The sequence below is a fragment of the Nicotiana sylvestris genome, chromosome 12 (assembly GCF_000393655.2).
Source record: "Nicotiana sylvestris chromosome 12, ASM39365v2, whole genome shotgun sequence".
Taxonomy (NCBI): Eukaryota; Viridiplantae; Streptophyta; class Magnoliopsida; order Solanales; family Solanaceae; genus Nicotiana; species Nicotiana sylvestris.
The window spans coordinates 115,248,887-115,267,129 of NC_091068.1; the positions used below are offsets into that span (position 1 = coordinate 115,248,887).

At 42.4% G+C, this 18,243-nt stretch overlaps 1 protein-coding gene across 1 annotated transcript; it reads right to left on the reverse strand.

Annotated features, from left to right (window-relative positions):
* Positions 1-2,624: 2,624 nt before the first annotated feature.
* On the reverse strand, positions 2,625-3,839 carry LOC138883578 (uncharacterized). Its single transcript, XM_070164272.1, has 2 exons — positions 3,162-3,839; positions 2,625-2,927 (listed from the first exon to the last, which is right to left on the reverse strand). Exons 1-2 carry the CDS (start codon positions 3,837-3,839, stop codon positions 2,625-2,627), a joined length of 981 nt encoding a protein of 326 aa, XP_070020373.1.
* Positions 3,840-18,243: the final 14,404 nt, after the last annotated feature.

Sequence of the window (18,243 nt, forward strand, 5' to 3'; positions counted from 1 at the left end):
TTTGAGTCCAGATCCCAGAAACCATGTCACTCAGTATTTCCTTCATCTAGAGCATAATTGGCAAGGTGGTCTGCTAATGTATTCCCTTCTCTGAATATGTGAGTGACCTTGATGATACTTTGTTCCTTCAGTCTTAAAATTTCCTCTATATGTTCAGAAATATACCAAAGAGGCTTCCATGATTCCTCTATAATGTTCTTTAAAAGCATAGAATCTGTCTGCAGCCATATCTGGAAATAATTAAGACTTTTGCACATCTTCAAAGCCTCCGCAATAGCTACTGATTCTGATACATTGTTGGTTCCTTCAGAAATCTCCCTTCCTTCTGCATCTATCAAATCACCTACCTCATCCCTTATGAAGAAACCAATCGAACTCCTCCCTGGGTTCCCTCTACATGCTCCATCCGTATTCACTTTGATCCACCCTCTTGAAGGAAATTTCCATAACACTTTATCATATTTCAGTCGAGGTGTGTACTGCTCCATCATTGTCAGTAAGTCCAGCCACTTGTGAGGCACGTGTAGTCCTGGCTTCTTCAGCTGGACCAGAGCTTGCAAAGTAGATGACACATGGTAAATAACTCTACTCACTGACACTAATTCTCCATATTTCAAACTGTTTCTTCTCTTCCACAGTTCCCATACAATGCATGCAGGTAAAGCTTGTAATACTGGCTTCAATCTAGGTACAACTGGGGCTGTCCAACACTTTGTAATTGCTTGATGTAATGACAACCCATCTAATGAAATTCCTGCTCTCCTCAGGTAGTAACTCCAAACACTTCTGGCTGCATTGGATGTGAAGAACAGATGTAGTAATGACTCCTCCTTAGGATCAGCACAGCACCAACATTTAGATGGCATGGAGTATCCTAGTTTACGCAAGAAATCATCAAGTGGCAGTTTGGCTTTCCACACCTTCCACAGGAAGAAGGATATCTTGAAAGGTAAACCTTTTACCCATATCATCTTGTAAGCTAATCATGGGTTGGCTATTCTTCGCAGGTAATCCCATGCAGATTTTACTGTAAAATGTCCCCTTGTTTCAAGCATCCAAAAGGGAGTATCTAACTATGACCTTTCAGTTGGTGGTCTAATATTCTGCACAATGTGGTGCGCCAAATCTTCAGGTAGGCTCTCAAACATTTTATCCACATTCCACATACCATTTTCAACAAGATTATTTACTTTATGAGTATCGTCATCGATACCAAACTCTGCAGGCACTTGAAAATATAAGGCTCCCAACTCAGTCCAATTGTCGAACCAGAATTGAGTCGATCCCATTCTCAGTTTCCAGTAGATTTGATGCTCAATCATGTCCCTACATTCTAGCATTTTTCTCCACACGTGGGATCCATGCTTCCAAGGTACAATTACTACATTTAGTTTCTTGCAGTACTTTTGACTAATAAATGCACTCCATAAAGTGGGCTTAGTCCTGAAATTCCATCACAATTTGTAGAACAGTGCCTTGGATACGTCATGTAGGGACCTGAACCCTATGCCTCCCTCCTCAAAAGGCATACAAAGGTTAGTCCAAGATGACCAATGTCTAGTGCTCCCTCCTACATTGCTGCTCCAGAAAAACTTGGCAAAAATGCTATGTAATTTGTTGATCACATAAATTGGAGGATTAACTGCTGACAACATATGAATTGGGATACTCTGCAGGACATTTGCAATTAAAACAGCTCTGCCTCCTACAGATAGGAGTTTTCCTTTCCATGACTGAAGTTTGTCCATAACCTTGGTGATTAATCCCTGGTAATAGTCTCCCCTTCTTCTTGCATAAAAAATAGGACAGCCAAGATAGGTCACAGGGAAACATTGTCTTCGTATACCTGTAATCCTTTCCACTTTGTTAATCACCTCATTATCCGTTAAATGATGCAGGTATATGGCTAATTTGGCTTTGTTCACCAGTTGACTAGATGATGATTCATAAGCTTGCAAAACCTCCATGACAAGTCTCAACGAAGTTTTATCAGATGAGCAGAAAATGATTGTATCATCAGCGTATGATAGATGATTTATTTTTAGGCTCCATTCTGGCATTCCAAAACCACAGAAATACATGTTAGTGTGTAGTGAATTCAATCCCCGAGAAAGTGCTTCTTCAGCCAGAATGAATAGAGTTGGTGACAAAGGGTCACCCTGTTTAACTCCCCTCAATGATTTGAAGAAACTATTAGGCTGACCATTTATAAGAATAGAGTACCAATTGTTCCCAATCAAATCAAAGATCAAGCCAATAAAAGCTTCAGGAAATCCCATTTTCCTGAGTATTTTGGTAAGGAATAGCCATGATAGCCAATCGTAAGCTTTTGTCATATCAAGCTTAAACATAACGTTTGGACCTGCTTTTGTTCTCAACCTAATATCCGTAATGATCTCTTGAGTTAACAACAAGTTCTCAACTATGCTTCTGCCCTTCACAAAACCTACTTGTTCCTCCGAGATTATGTTTGGTAATAATTCAACCAATCTCTCATGAATAACCCTAGAGAAAATCTTGTTAACAAAGTTGCTAAGACTGATTGGTTTCATGTCCGCAAAGGTCGTAACTTCTTTTTTATTTGGTAATAAAATCAGGTTTGTGTGCATCACACTCTTTGGCAACTACTGACCGCAAAAGAAAACCTTGACCATGCGGACTACATCTTCTTCAATAATTTCCCAGTATGTTTGGTAAAAGGCTCCAGCGAATCCATCCAGTCCACCAGCTGAGTCTTCATTCAACCCCATAACTGCTCTCTTCACTTCTTCATTGGAAGGCAAGGACATCAATCTTTCATGTTGATCACGATATACCATTGAAGATACATGATTTAGAATGTCAAAATCATTTGGAACTGCAGTCTCGGTAAATTGATCCTTGTAGAACTTTATTGCTTCTTCTGCTATTAAGTGATCTTCTTCGATCTAGTTACCAAGGATATTCTATATCCTTGATAATTTTAGTCTCTTCCTTTTCCCATTAACTTGAGCATGGAAGAATTTAGTGTTTCTATCGCCATCTTTGAACCATGACATGCCAGCTTTTTGTCTCTAGAATTCTTCTTCTAATGCAAGATATTTAATCATTTCAGCTTGGACTTGTTTTAATTTTTGTCTATTCATCTATGTACGATTGACTTCAAATTGTCTTTTATGAACCAAGACCACCTCCTCATGGATTGCAATCTTCTGGAATATATCTCCATATGTAGCTTTGCTCCCGGTAGATAGTGCTTGTTTAAGCTTCTTTAACTTGTAGTTAAAAATGTAGAAAGGGTTAGCACTAAAATCAACATTCCAATTCTCCTTTACTACATCTTTGAAGGTTTCATGCTTTGTCCAGAAGTTAAGAAATCTGAATGACTTCTTAATTGGAGGAGTTTCTATATCACATTTCAGCAGCATTGGGCAATGATCAGACCCAATTTTGGATAGGTGAGTTATCTCCAATCCAGGAAATGTCTGTTGCAATTCATTATTGCCAAAACATCTGTCCAATCTTTTAAAAATGCAGTCCTCCTCTGATCTTCCATTCCACCATGTAAATATGCTTCCTTTAAAACCCAAGTCTGTCAAATTGCAGGTATTGATGTAGTGTCTGAACTCATCTACTTCAATGAGAGAAACTGGCAAGCCCCCATATTTCTCTTCCTCATCCCATATCACATTAAAGTCGCCTCCAACTAGCCAAGGTACTGTCATATCTGATGCCATTGCATACAACGTATCCCATAGTTCTATTCTTTCAGTGCGATCACATTTGGCATAGACAAGTGTAAGGTTGAGCTCAACATGTGTTTCAGAGTGCATTAATCTCAAAGTCAGCTGTTGAGTCATGTTATATAAAATAGTAACCTCAAAATTTCATCAATAAAATCCCAAATCTTATTTGACACATTCACCACACCATTTTGCCAAACCAATTCTTGCTCTATACCTCTCCATTTTGTGAGACTATTGCATAGGCTCAAGGATGCCTATGAACTCAAAATGATGTTTTCTGTGCATTGTAATCAGCCTTTCAAATGCTTGCATTGTGTTTACTGACCTAACATTCCATATAATGGCATCCATTAAATGTTTTGGGATTTGGATAGTGTTCTCCTTGTTTGTACTCCACTAACTGGGACAGTAGAAGTCTTTTTTGACTATTTGTTTTCCCTTTGATGCAGATTTTACTAGTTCAATAAGCCTTGGCGATAGATCTCCCTGCTTGGCAACATTAAGGAAATTTTGTGCAGTGGATTCCTCATCCATGTCTCTACCTTTAAGTTCTGCATGGTGAACTTGATCATGTGCTTCTACTGCTTCTTTTGATGAAACAATATCCTCTGCCTAGTTGATAAGTTCGGCATCTTTTTCAGCATGTTCATTGGTCAACAACATTGTATTGTTCAGTGGAACGTTACTTCCTGCTACATCCTGCACGTTGCTCAATGGAACAATACTTCTTGCATAAACCTGCACTGTCATAGCTTGGTTCTTGTCTGCATTCTTGTCTTGTTTCTTGTCTGCATTTTCAGCTTCTTTCAGGACATCACTAACAACCTTATGTGAAGTCCCTCCTGGATCTATAATATTAATGTTCCCCTCTTTTGTCTTTTCTGTTGCTGCATTTGTGCATTCACTGATGCTTTGAATATTGATTGCATTGGCATTACCATTAACACTTTGATCCTCATATTCCACTTCATTTCCTTCAAATTCTTCATCACTATGCATTGTATCTGGAATCTGACCATCTGCTAAGTCTTCCTCTATTTGGTTGAGCCATAATCTCCCTCCTGCCCCTTTTTCTTTTTCATTGTCCTGAATTTCTCAAAATCTGTATCTTTAACAAATTCATTTTCTTTGTTGTTTGCTAATTGTTGTTCAACTTTGGTATCCTGTGAAGGAATATCTTGACATGAAGTATTGACTTGAACTACATTATTTTTGAATGCCATTTGGACCCAGTGGGCAGTTGACTCATTGTGAAAATGCTGTTCATTCCCCAAATTTTTTTGTACACAATCAGTTGTTGATTCCCTATTTGCTGCATGATTTCTTATTGTTGTATGATTGAAAGTAGGTGCTGCAGGGTTCAGTTTGTTGGGTTGTGTCTTGGATGATTGCCTCCTAGATGAGCTAGGAGAAGTTACCTTTTGTACCATTTGTCTAGTTGAAAAATCAAATTCCTGCTCCTCTAATTCATTATCTACACCTGCTGTGGAAATATTTTGCTGAATATCATAATTGCCTGTTGTTTTTTGAACTGGGGTTTCCTCCACAGCTGCCAGTTGGTTGCCTTCATTAATCTCACCATTTTCAATTTGTAGCACTGCAAATTGGTTGGTTGTTTATATTTGTTTTGTCACAGCTGTATTGTTAACAAGAACCATTTCTTTCCCTAATGCAGTAGTACCTTCAGCTTGTTTGCCTTTGTTTAGTCCCCTATTGTCGCGAACTTCCTTCCATTGAGGGCCTGCGTTACCAACTATCTTAGCACTAGTAAGGATCATCAAAGGAGCATCATGTTTTGCAGGTTTCTTAGCGCCTTGTTTCACATTTTCGGCATTTTCCTGTTTCTTAGTGCCTTGTTTTACCTGCTCGTTTACTGTTGTATTCGCCATCAATTCCGGATGAATTCTCCAACATTCCATCATGTCATGGCCTTGTAATTTACACTCCTTGCAATACTTGGGTAAATAATCATACCTGATTGATACCATTTAGTTCTAACACCACCTGTTTCTTCATTCTCGATCTCCAAACGCACTTTAGTAGGATGATCAACGAGCAGGTCAATTAAAACCTTAACGTGTGCATAGCTTGGCCTTGTTTTGTTAGTAGTATCCAAGTCCAGATGTTGTGGCTTTCCCACAACAGATGCTAATGAAAATAGACATTCTTTGACAAAATATGTGGGTAGCAGATTTGGAAACGAAATCCATGCCATTACCTTGGGTGTTTCCTCCCCGGCCTTGAATTTAGCATCGTAAATCAATGTTCGCAACTGGTATTGCTGTCCAGTCTTGTCTTTCACATAATACAAATTTTTTGATGAGAAATCGACAAAATCTTGCCATAACGTCAATCTTATTAACACATGCCTATCACGAAGGTGACCAATAGTACACTCGCCTTTAATTCCACATTGAATCGGGACAATTCGACGCAGTTCCTTAAGCTCATGCCATCCATACGAAAATTTGCACACAACAGCATATTGCAAATCATCGATCTTCTTCCTAGGGTTAGCTAATCCCTTTGGAAACATTAAAGAACAAGAATAATTAAAGAAACAATAAATCACTTCATAAAAGAATAAAAATCATTCAATACATAAACACAACAAGGTATTTAATCCACTCTTTAAAAATGAATATTTCCATAAACAAGATTCAAGTACTGAATAAAATACTACACACTTAGATATACAATACAAAGCAAGGAAATAAAGAAAGCAACATAATTGGGTAAGAAATCCTTAACCACAAGCTTCAAATCTTCAAGACCAAAGTGTGCGTGCAAAGCCCTAGCTTCCAAAACTTGTTCTCTCAAGCCCTAAGAACTGAAAATAAGCCAAAGACCTCCCAAAATATCTGATTGGACGAGTATAAAAATAGTTTGGAAATGAGAACATGTCAAATGCCTAATATGCCCAGGTCTAATGCCCGTCGACCGCCTCTGTGGATGAATTCTCGCAAATGTCGATACCTTATCGCTGAAGCAGGATGTTGAAATATGCTTGACACAGCAGATGCGGACTCCAAAAGCGCAGATGCGCTACCGCAAAAGTGGAAAATGACTCGCAGATGTGATTCCTGGCAAAAGGTCCAGCTCCGCAGATGCGTTTCTACTCTCGTAGTTGCGGAGTCACTTCTGCGACAACTCTTTCGCAGATGCGGGATCACTGGAGAGTTTTGCAATATTTTCAACCTCTTTTGCTCAATTCCACTTCAATTCAATTCAAATCACTTCATAACATCATTTACCTGAAAATCTAACAATACACACCATAAACGACCTCATATTATAGTTAAAAGACATAAAAGCTAAAGAAAAGAGACTAGAATGAGTGGTAAAATCACCACTCATCAATTCCTGGATGGTGGTTCCTCCGAGTGAATACGCTTTGCCCGAGGTTGGTTCTCCTAGGGCCGAAGAGGCAGGATCAACAAGAGTGTTCTCTAACTTCGAGGTAGTCTGCCGGCTTCACTTAGTGGTGAGTTTAGGTGCAATTTTTCTGTATTGCGCGTCCTCCTATCTTCATCGAGTTTTCCTTTTACATGCTTGTGATGGGCTAAGGTCTGAGCTGCTTCGTCAAGGAGCCAGACTTCGGAAGGTTCTGGATGAGGGCAAGTCCCTTAGGCTCCTTAGTGAGGAGAAGGAGGTTGAGTTGTTGCATTGGCGATATGAGGCGTACCAGAGCTTGAATTACGAGAGCTATTTGATGGAGCAGGTAAACTTTTGTAGCACGCGCCTCGCTTCTTATGGACATTAAGGTTAACCGTTTTTTGTTATATTAGTTGCAGAAAAGACGGAGGCCTTGGAATACCTTAAGGGCGACATCGACCGCATCGGAAATGCTTGCAATGAGCTAAAGGCTCAGGTGCAAGCTCAAGCTTTAGAGGAGACAGGCGCTTTGACCAAGGTCCCTGCCTTTGAAGCCCAACTCCTCTTGGCTCGTGACAATGCCAAAGTTCAAGCAGATATGATCGGGAGACTTGAATATGATCTCTCAAAGATCAGGGCTGAGATAATCGATGCCCGGGCTGAAGCGGCATTAAGCCGAACCAAGGCTGATTAGGAGATGGCGATTCGTATGAAGAACGTTACTGATGCTCAAGCCGAGCTGAAGCGAGCCCTCCACGGGGAGAAGAGTATTGAGGAATATATTCGTTGCATATCCCGAAGAGAGGTACTCGAGGAGATTAGTGAAAGTGGCTTCGTTCTCTCGGAGGAATTGGCTCGAGCAAGGGCGGATGAGCGTGATGCTTGGTCCCTTCTTGCTGACATCACAGAGAGCAAATCTGGCAAGCTATAGCCATTTGGAGAAGAGTGTCGATTTTGCCATTTTACTGCTTTGTATTTAATAGTTGTGGCTCATATTTGTAGATGGAGAGTGCACCTTTTTTGCGTATGTAAGATAAAAGCAAACTTGGCATTTTATCTCTCTTGCATCTCTTTTTTGTATTAATTTTTACCAGACGGGCTGGTTTCGATGTTTGGCGGGAACCTCGTAGGTCCGGAACTGATCAGGCAGGCCCGACGGCTTTTAAGTACGATCCTTAATGTGAGCAGGCGTTGGGTCCTCTACATTTTGCCCAACTGTTTAGGCTTAGTCTACGAGTCAAGCCTTGACTCGAGATTGCCGACCTTCAATCTTTTGTGCCCGTGTAGGCAGATAGTGATTGTTCTTATTTCTTGCCCTTGGGCATTTGCCATTTCAACTATTTTGGGTCTAGTCTCCGAGTCGCATTGCGGTTCAAGCTTTAATTGACCCTTAAGTTCTTTCCTTCCTGCATGGGCGGACGATGAAGGCCTTTTGTGCTTCGGGTCAAAGTGACCTTACAGGCGTGTGGCACGGAGGGTCACTCGACTGGAGATAGTGGCATTTATGTCGTGCCCTTAGGCATATTGCAGTTTAACTATTTCGGGTCCAGTCTCTGAGTCGTGTTGCAACTCGAGCTTTAATTGACCCTTAAGTACTTTCAATTTTTAGACTAGCGATAGTGCCTCTTACGCTATTTTGGTCGTTGAGACCTTTTCATATGTGGCCCGGAGGCTTGCATGGTTAACTATTTTGGATCCAGTCTCTGAATCGGGTTATGATTCGAGCTCATTTTAATCATCAAGTTGTCTATTTTCAAATTGGCGATAATGACTCTTACGCTGTTTGGTCGTAGAGACCTTTAAGTGTGCGGCTCGGAGGCTTGCTTAGCTGGCGACAAGGACTCTTACACTATTTTGCTCGTGGGCTTTTTGTAGGCTTTGTTTTCCGCTCGTTAAGGTCTTTTGAAATAATTTTGCACCATATCGGTTCTGGAAGAACTTCGATTTCAAGTCGTTATCGGCAATGTTTGAGTACCTCGGAAGGTTCATAGCTCGTAGGCTAAGTAGGTCGAAGCCTTGTGATTTCGAGCTAACATGGTCGAAGCTCTATTTTGCCTGTTGAGGGAAGCCTGTTTTAGCTGGTTCTTTCTGAAGTATATTTGAAGTAGAGGCCTGTGATTTTTGTTTAGTGATGGTCGGGCGTCCCCGAGTCGCGTTAATTTGGTTGTAAGAGCCGTTTTGACCGTAGTCATATATGTTTGACAACATCTACACCGAGGGTATGCCCTTTCGGGATTCTTACAAATGCGATGTATAGCCTAAACTTCGAGATTTTCATGCCTGTTGAGGTTTCCCGACCCGGAATTCCCACCCTCGGGAGTGATGATGGCGCCTACTCGTAGAAGCTAGGAAAGCCACAAATCCTAAATCTCTAACTCCTTTATTTTTAATCCTTTTTATTGAGCATAACATCAAGCGTTAAATATTAAAATAACAGCGGAAATATGGAATTAAAGCGAAAGATTTAAATTAAATAAGCTGAACAATAATGCGGAAATCAACATATGCCTCTACCCAAGAACTGGTGTCACATCACTCACGAACTACTAAGAGTACTAAATACAACCGTTTGAAAGAAATATAACACTGTTTGTCTCGAATACATGAGATAACAGAATGGAATATAAGATAGAGGAGACGTCGGGCTTGCGGACGCCTGCAAGGCTACCTCGGTATCTCGGTGGACTGAAGGCTGGCTCCCGCGCTACTGCTGTTGTCCAATACCTAGATCTGTGCAAAAGAGCATAGAGTGTATTATCAGCACAACCGACCCCATGTCCTGGTAAGTGCCTAGCCTAACCTCGACGAAGTAGTGACGATGCTAGGACCAGACTACCAAATAACATGTGCAGTTCAAATATATATACATGTACAATGGAAAAGAAATATAGGAAATAACCAGTCAGTGTGGGAAGGGGAAACATGTTGGGGGAGGTAACAGTTCCAAATAGAAAACCTCAATAAAAGGGGGAAGCAACAATGCCAGAATGTCAACAATAATCAGAAATCAACAATCTGCACGGCATCACCTTTCGTGATTTTACTCTCGTCCTCACACAAACAATATCAATTATAAAAATGTGCACGACATCACCCTTCGTTCTTTTACTCTCGTTCTCACCAAATCAATCGTATCATAATAATGTGCACGGCATCACCCTTCGTGCTTTTACTCTCTTTACTCACCATATAGTCAATGAATATCGGTACAGAATGGTACATTGTACGACACGACATCACCCTTCGTGCTTTACACTCTTTCCTCACCCAAACAACAATCACAAACAAAGGGGCAAGGGAGTAGACAAATAATGGTAGAAATCCCGGCATTGGAATACAATTAAACAGCTAAATCCCGGCAAGGGAACAATATCAATAAATCTCAACATCTCGGCAAGGGAGATAATCAACAAAGCAAAAAATATCCCGGTAAGAAAACAATTCAATAACTCTTTCTCTTTCTTTCACTTCTTACTCTATAACTCACTTTACCACTTGAGTCAATGCTCCAAAGGGTTCAATTATCTCATATACTTTCACAATTCGTATTATAACTCAAGCCAATGCTGCTCGAAGTTTAAAGATCACAATTTCTTTCACATGCTTTTTACAACATATAGAAATCATCATTAAGGCATGAAAGATACCACAAAATCAGAATATCCACAATATAAAGACTCACGGTCATGCTAGACACCAACATATAGATACTCGTCACCATGCCTATACGCCGTACTTGACAATTGGCACGTAGCAAATAATACTCAACTCCAAATCCCTCAAGCTAAGGTTAGACCAAACACTTACCTCGAAGCTTTGAACACCACTCAAGCCTCAATTATAGCTTTACCCCTTGATTCCAACACCAATCCGCTCGAATCTTGTCACAAGTTACTTAATTACATCAATAAGTGCTAAATGAATCAACCCCAATGCATGAAAATGAGTTTTCCCAAAGTTTTAACCAAAAAGTCAAAATCACCCCTGGGCCCACGTGGTCGAAACCCGAGGTTCGGACCATAACCTGACCCATTCCCCCACGAATCCAAATGTATAATTTGTTTTGAAATCAAGCCTCAAATTGATGTCCAAAACTCCAATTTTGAAAACCTAGGTTCTACCCAAAACACCCAATTTCCCCCATGAAAATCTTTGATTTTAAGTTGAAATCATGTTAAAAGATGTTAATGATTGAAGAAAACTAGTTAAAAATGACTTACAATTGATTTGGAGAAGAAATGTTGTTTGAAAAAATGGCCTCTTATGTTTTTGGGGGTTTTAAAAGTGAAAAATAACTGAAAATCCCGTCTATTTATACCCCTCTCAGACCCTCACCGCGGACCGCATTAAACGGACTGCGGCCGCACAGGCCTCCATGAAGACCTGTAGTTCAGCATCCTGTGCAGACCGCACAAAGGCGACTGCGGCCGCATAGCCTCCACCGTACCCCGCACAAAGGCGACCGCGATCGCACGCAATTTCTCGCGGACCACACTAAAGGGTTAAGAGGCCTGCAACTTCCTGAATGTTGCAACATCTGACCTTCTAGGCCTAATACATCCCGGAACCTACTCGAACTCACCCGAGCCCTACAAATTCCAACCCAAGTATACACACAACCTCAAAAATATCCTACGGCAATATTCGTGTAATCAAATTACCAAAATAACATCACGAGCATCGAATTAAACCTCGAGATCAATGAAATTTCTCAAAACTCTTTTAAACATCACATTTCTCAATTAAGGTCCGGATCACGTCAAACGATGTCTGTTTTTAAACAAATTTCACAGGAATGACTCAAGTCATATATATAACCTGTGCCGGGCGCCGCAACCAAAATACGGGCCTGATACCAACTCATTCTAATTAAATTTCATTTCAATTTCCTTAAACATTTTCAGAAAAAAATTTCCTTTAAAAAAAATTCACTTATCGGGCTAGGGACCTCGGATTCTAATTTCGGGCATACGCCCAAGTCCCATATTTTCCTACGGACCCTCCGGGACCATCAAATCACGGGTCCGGGTCCGTTGACCCAATATGTTGACCGAAGTCAAATTTATTCATTTTAACATCAAAACTTAGCATTTTTCACAAATTTTCATATTTAAGTTTTCCGGCAATGCGCCTGGACTGCGCGTATTCGTGTAATCATTTTAACATCACAACCGTTCGTCCTCGAACGGACAGAAGAAGGAAGTACCTGAGCCGTGGAATAAATGAGGATAACGGCTCCGCATATCCGACTCAGACTCCTGGGTCGATGCCTCAGGAGGCTTACCTCTCTACTGAACACGAACAGAAGGGAAACTCTTGGATCTCAATTGAAGAACTTGCTGGTCTAGAATAGCTACCGGCTCCTCCTCATAGGAAAAGTCCTTGTCCAACTGGACAGTGCTGAAATCTAACATGTGGGATGGATCGCCGTGATACCTCCGAAGCATGGACACATGAAAAACTGGATGCACGGCTGATAAGCTCGGCGGCAACGCAAGTCTATAAGCCACCTCTCCCACTCGATCAAGAATCTCAAACGGACGAATGAACCTAGGGCTAAGCTTGCCCTTCTTCCCAAATCTCATCACACCCTTCATAGGCGAAACTCGGAGCAATACCCGCTCACCAACCATAAAAGCCACATCTCGAACCTTGCGATCTGCATAGCTCTTTTGCCTGGACTGAGCTGTACGCAGTCTATCCTGAATGTTCCTGACCTTGTCCAAGGCCTCCTACACAAGATCCATACCCAACAATCGAGCCTCTCCCAATTCAAACTATCCAACCGGAGATCGACACCGCCTACCATATAATGTCTCATAAGGAGCCATCAGGATACTCGACTGGTAACTGTTATTGTAGGCAAACTCTGCTAAAGGCAAAAACTTATCCCATGAACCTCCAAAGTCAATAACACAAGCTCAGAGTAGATCCTCCAATATCTGAATAGTCCGCTTAGACTGCCCGTCCGTCTGAGGCTGAAATGCTATAGTCAACTCAACCTGGGTGCCCAACTCTTGCTGAACTACTCTCCAGAAACGTACCTCGGTCCTAAATGATAGATACCGGCACACCATGAAGCCAAACAATCTCCCGGATATAGATCTCAGCTAACCTCTCGGATAAATAGGAGACTGCCACAGGAATGAGATGAACTGACTTGGTCAGCCTATCAACAATGACCCAAACTGTGTCGAACTTCTTTCGAGTCAGCGGAAGTCCAGTAACGAAGTCCATAATGATCTGCTCCCACTTCTACTCGGGAAGCTCAATTCTCTAAAACAATCCACCAGGCCGCTAATGCTCGTAGTTAACCTGCTGACAATTCAAGCGCTGTGCCACATATGCCACAATATCCTTATTCATTCTATGCCACCAATAATGCTGCCGCAAATCCTGATACATCTTCGCGGCTCCCGAATGAAAAGAGTACCGGGAACTATGGGCCTCCTCTAAAATCAACTCTTGAAGCCCATCCACATTAGGCACACAAATTCGACCCTTCAATCTCAAAACTCCATCAGCATCTAAGGTAACCTGCTTGGCACCGCCACGCTGCACCGTGTCTCTAAGGACACACAAATGGGGATCATCAAACTGCTGATCACGGATACGCTCCAATAAGAACGAGCGACCATGCAAGCTAATACCCGACTACGCTCAGAAATATCCAACCTCACGAATCGATTGGATAAGGACTGAACATCCAAATCAAGCGGCATCTCATCGACTGGGATATAAGCAAGACTACCCATACTGGCTGACTTTCTACTCAAAGCATCGGCCACCACATTGGCCTTTCCCGGATGATATAAGATAGTGATGTCATAATCCTTCAACAACTCCAACCACCTCCTCTGCCTCAAATTCAACTCCTTTTGCTTGAACAAATACTGAAGACTCTTGTGATCAGTGAACACCTCACATGCCACGCCATACAGATAATGCCTCCAGATCTTCAATGCGTGAATAATGGCTGCCAACTCCAAATCATGAACCGGATAGTTCTTCTCATGAATCTTCAATTGCCTCGAAGTATAGGCAATGACCGTGACATCCTACATCAACACTGCGCCAAGCCCAATACAGGAAGCATCACAATAGAATGTATAAGGCCCTGAACCCCTAGGAAATACTAACACCGGTTCCGTAGTCAGACCTATCTTGAGCCTCTGAAAGTTTGCCTCACACTCGTCCGACCATCTGAACTGGGCACCCTTCTTGATCAACCTGGTCATCGGGGCTGCGATAGATGAGAACCCCTCTACGAACCGACGATAGTAGCCTGCCAATCCCAAGAAACTCCGAATCTCTATAGCTGATGCTAGTCTAGACCAGTTCTTGACTACTTCAATCTTCTTCGGGTCAACCTGAATACCTTATGCTGACATAATATGACCCAGGAATGCAACTGAACTCAACCAGAACTCACACTTCGAGAATTTAGCATATAACTGACTATCTCTCAAGGTATGAAGAACCACTCTAAGATGCTGCTCGTGCTCCTCCCGGCTTCAGGAATATATCAGAATATCATCAATGAAGACTATCACGAATGAGTCCAAATAAGGCCTGGACACTTGGTTCATCAAATCCATAAAAGTTGTTGGGGCATTTGTCAACCCGAATGACATACTCATAATGCCTGTACCGAGTGCGGAAAGCTGTCTTAGGGACATCGGATGCCCTAATCCTCAAGTGATGGTAGCCAGATCTCAAGTCAATCTTTGAAAATACCTTGGCACCCTAAAGTTGATCGAATAAATCATCAATCCTCGGCAGTGGATACTTATTCTTGATGGTGACCTTGTTCAACTGTCGATAATCAATGCACATTCTCATCGAACCATCTTTTTTCTTGACAAACAACACCGGCGCACCCCAAGGCGAAATGCTGGGTCTAATGAAACCCTTCTCAAGCAAGTCTTGCAACTACTCCTTCAACTCTTTCAACTCTAGTGGGGCCATGCGATATGGCAGAATAGAAATGGGCTGAGTACCCATAACCAAATCGATGTAGAAATCAATATCCTTATCGGGTGGCATACCCGGTAGGTCTGAAGGGAAAATATCAAGAAACTCACGAACCACGGGCACCAAATCAATAGAGGGAACCTCAGCACTGGAATATTAATCATAAGCCAAATAGGCCAAACACCCCTTCTCGACCATACGCCGAGCCTTCACGTACGAGATAACACTTCAGGTAGAATGACCAGGAGTCCCTCTCCACTCTAAACGGGGAAAATCCGGTAAGGTTAAGGTCACAGTCTTGGCGTGACAGTCCAAGATGGCGTGGTACGGGGATAACCAGTCCATCCCCAATATAACATCGAAGTCGACCATGTCTAACAACAACAAATCAATATGGGTCTCAAGACCCCCAATCACCATAATACAAGAACGATGAACTTGATCGACCACAATTGAATCACCCACCAGTGTAGACACATAAATAGGAATACTCAATGAATCACTAGGAATGACCAGGTACGGTGCAAAATAAGATGACACATACGAATACGTAGACCCTGGATTAAATAGCACTGAAGCATCTCTATCACAAACCAAAATGGTACCTGTAATGACTGCATCTAAAGCCACAGCCTCGAGCCTAGCTGGAAGGGCGTAACATCGGGGCTGGGCCCCACCACCCTGAACTACCTCTCTGGGACAGCCTGCTACTGGCTGGCCTCCACCTCTGGCGTCCTAAGCTTCACCTCTAAGACCTCCACCTCCACCTCTAGCACCTCTACCCCCACCTCTAACTGGCTAGGCGAGTTGTGAAACGCCTGGTGCCTATACCATAGCACGAGAACCATGATGTTGAGAGCTACCTGGTGCTCGAGGGCAAAACCTGGCAATATGACCGGGATCACCACGAGTGTAACAAGCCCTTGGCTGCTGAAATTGATGGCCCTGTCGACCTGAATGACCACCTCGGAAACTCCGAAGCGGCGGTGCACTGACGGGAGCTGGTGGTGCACTGTAAGGCTGCTAATCAGAATAGTGTGTCTGAGAACCATGACCACCTGAAGTACCATGAGAGACCTGGAGAGCTGACTAAAAGGGCCTAGGAGAATGGCCTCTACCATAGGAATCTCTACCTCCAGATGAGGTACCACTGAATCTGCCTAAATGACAGGGCCTCTTATATGACCCATGGCCACCTCCCTGTGACAGAACCATCTAAGCTACTATACCCGGCTGAACTGCCACAGCTGGTTGAACTGCTGGAACCTAAACCTGGGGATCTACATGCTCTGGAGTGCGCATAGCAGGAGTCTGAGCTAATCCTCCAGCCTGAGAAGTGGCTGGTGCTACGGGAAGCAAACCCGCTCGGGTGACACTCTCCATGAGGCCCACCAATCAGACCAGAGCGTCTTGAAGAACTAGGGTGGCAATGAACCTCTCTGGGACCTGATTTGGGTCCACCAGAACTGCTGGGGCCGGAACCTCCTCCTCAAAATCAACTTGAGGCTCCGCCACTGGTGCTGCTGCTCGGGGCTGAGCTCTGCCCCTACCTCGGCCTTGCCCTCTGCCCTTAGTGGAAGCTGCTGCTGAGGGATCGGCCTGCTGAATTGTAGATGAGGAAGCGCATCTTCTCGCCATCTGGGATAGAACATAATAGAAATGCAATTAGCATTTGAGGAACAAATCCGCACAACAAGAAAGAACAAGCGTGAAATTTTCCTAACTCTATATCCTCTGGGGGGTAAGTACACACATCTCCGTATCGATCCCTCAGACTCTATTGAGCTTGTCCGTGAATTGTGAAACCTATGTAACCTAGAGCTCTGATACCAACTTGTCACGACCCGGAATTCCCAACCTCAGGAGTCGTGATGCGCCTACTCGTAGAAGCTAGGCAAGCCACAAATCCTAAATCCCCAACTCCTTTATTTTTAATCCTTTTTATTGAGCATAACATCAAGCATTAAATATAAAAGTAATAGCGGAATTATGGAATTAAAGCGGAAGATTTAAATTAAATAAGCTGAACAATAATGCGGAAATCAACATATGCCTCTACCCAAGAACTGGTGTCACATCACTCACAAACTACTAAGAGTACTAAATACAACCGTTTGAAAGAAATATAACACTGTTTGTCTCGAATATATGAGATAACAGAATGGAATATAAGATAGAGGAGACGTCGGGCCTGCAGACGCCGGCAAGGCTACCTCGGTATCTCGGTGGACTAAAGACTGGCTCCCGCACTACTACTGTTGTCCAATACATGGATCTGTGCAAAAGAGCATAGAGTGTAGTATCAGCACAACCGACCCCATATGCTGGTAAGTGCCTAGCCTAACCTCGGCGAAGTAGTGACGAGGCTAGGACCAGACTACCAAATAACATGTGCAGTTCAAATATATATACATGTACAATGGAAAAGAAATGAAGGAAATAACCAGTCAGTATGGGAAGGGGATACATGTTGGGGGAGGTAACAGTTCCAAATAGAAAACCTCAATAAAAGGGGGAAGCAACAATGCCAGAATGTCAACAATAATCAGAAATCAACAATCTGCACGGCATCACCTTTCGTGCTTTTACTCTCGTCCTCACACAAATAATATCAATAATAAAAATGTGCACGGCATCACCCTTCGTGCTTTTACTCTCGTTCTCACAAAATCAATCGTATTATAATAATGTGCACGACATCACCCTTCATGCTTTTATTCTCTTTTCTCACCATATAGTCAATGAATATCGGTACGGAATGCTATAATGTACGGCACGGCATCACCCTTCGTGCTTTACACTTTTTCCTCACCCAAACAACAATCACAAATAAAGTGGCAAGGGAGTAGACAAATAATGGTAGAAATACCGGTATGGGAATACAATTAAACAGCTAAATCCCGGCAAGGGAACAATATCAATAAATCTGAACATCCCGGCCAGGGAGATAATCAACAAAGCAACAAACATCCCGGCAAGGGAGATAATCAACAAAGCAACAAACACCCCGACAAGGAAACAATTCAATAACTCTTTCTCTTTCTTTAACTTCTTACTCTATAACTCACTTTACCAATTGATTCAATTCTCCAAAGGGTTCAATTATCTCATATACTTTTACAATTTGTATTATAATTCGAGCCAATGCTCCTCGAAGTTCAAAGATCTC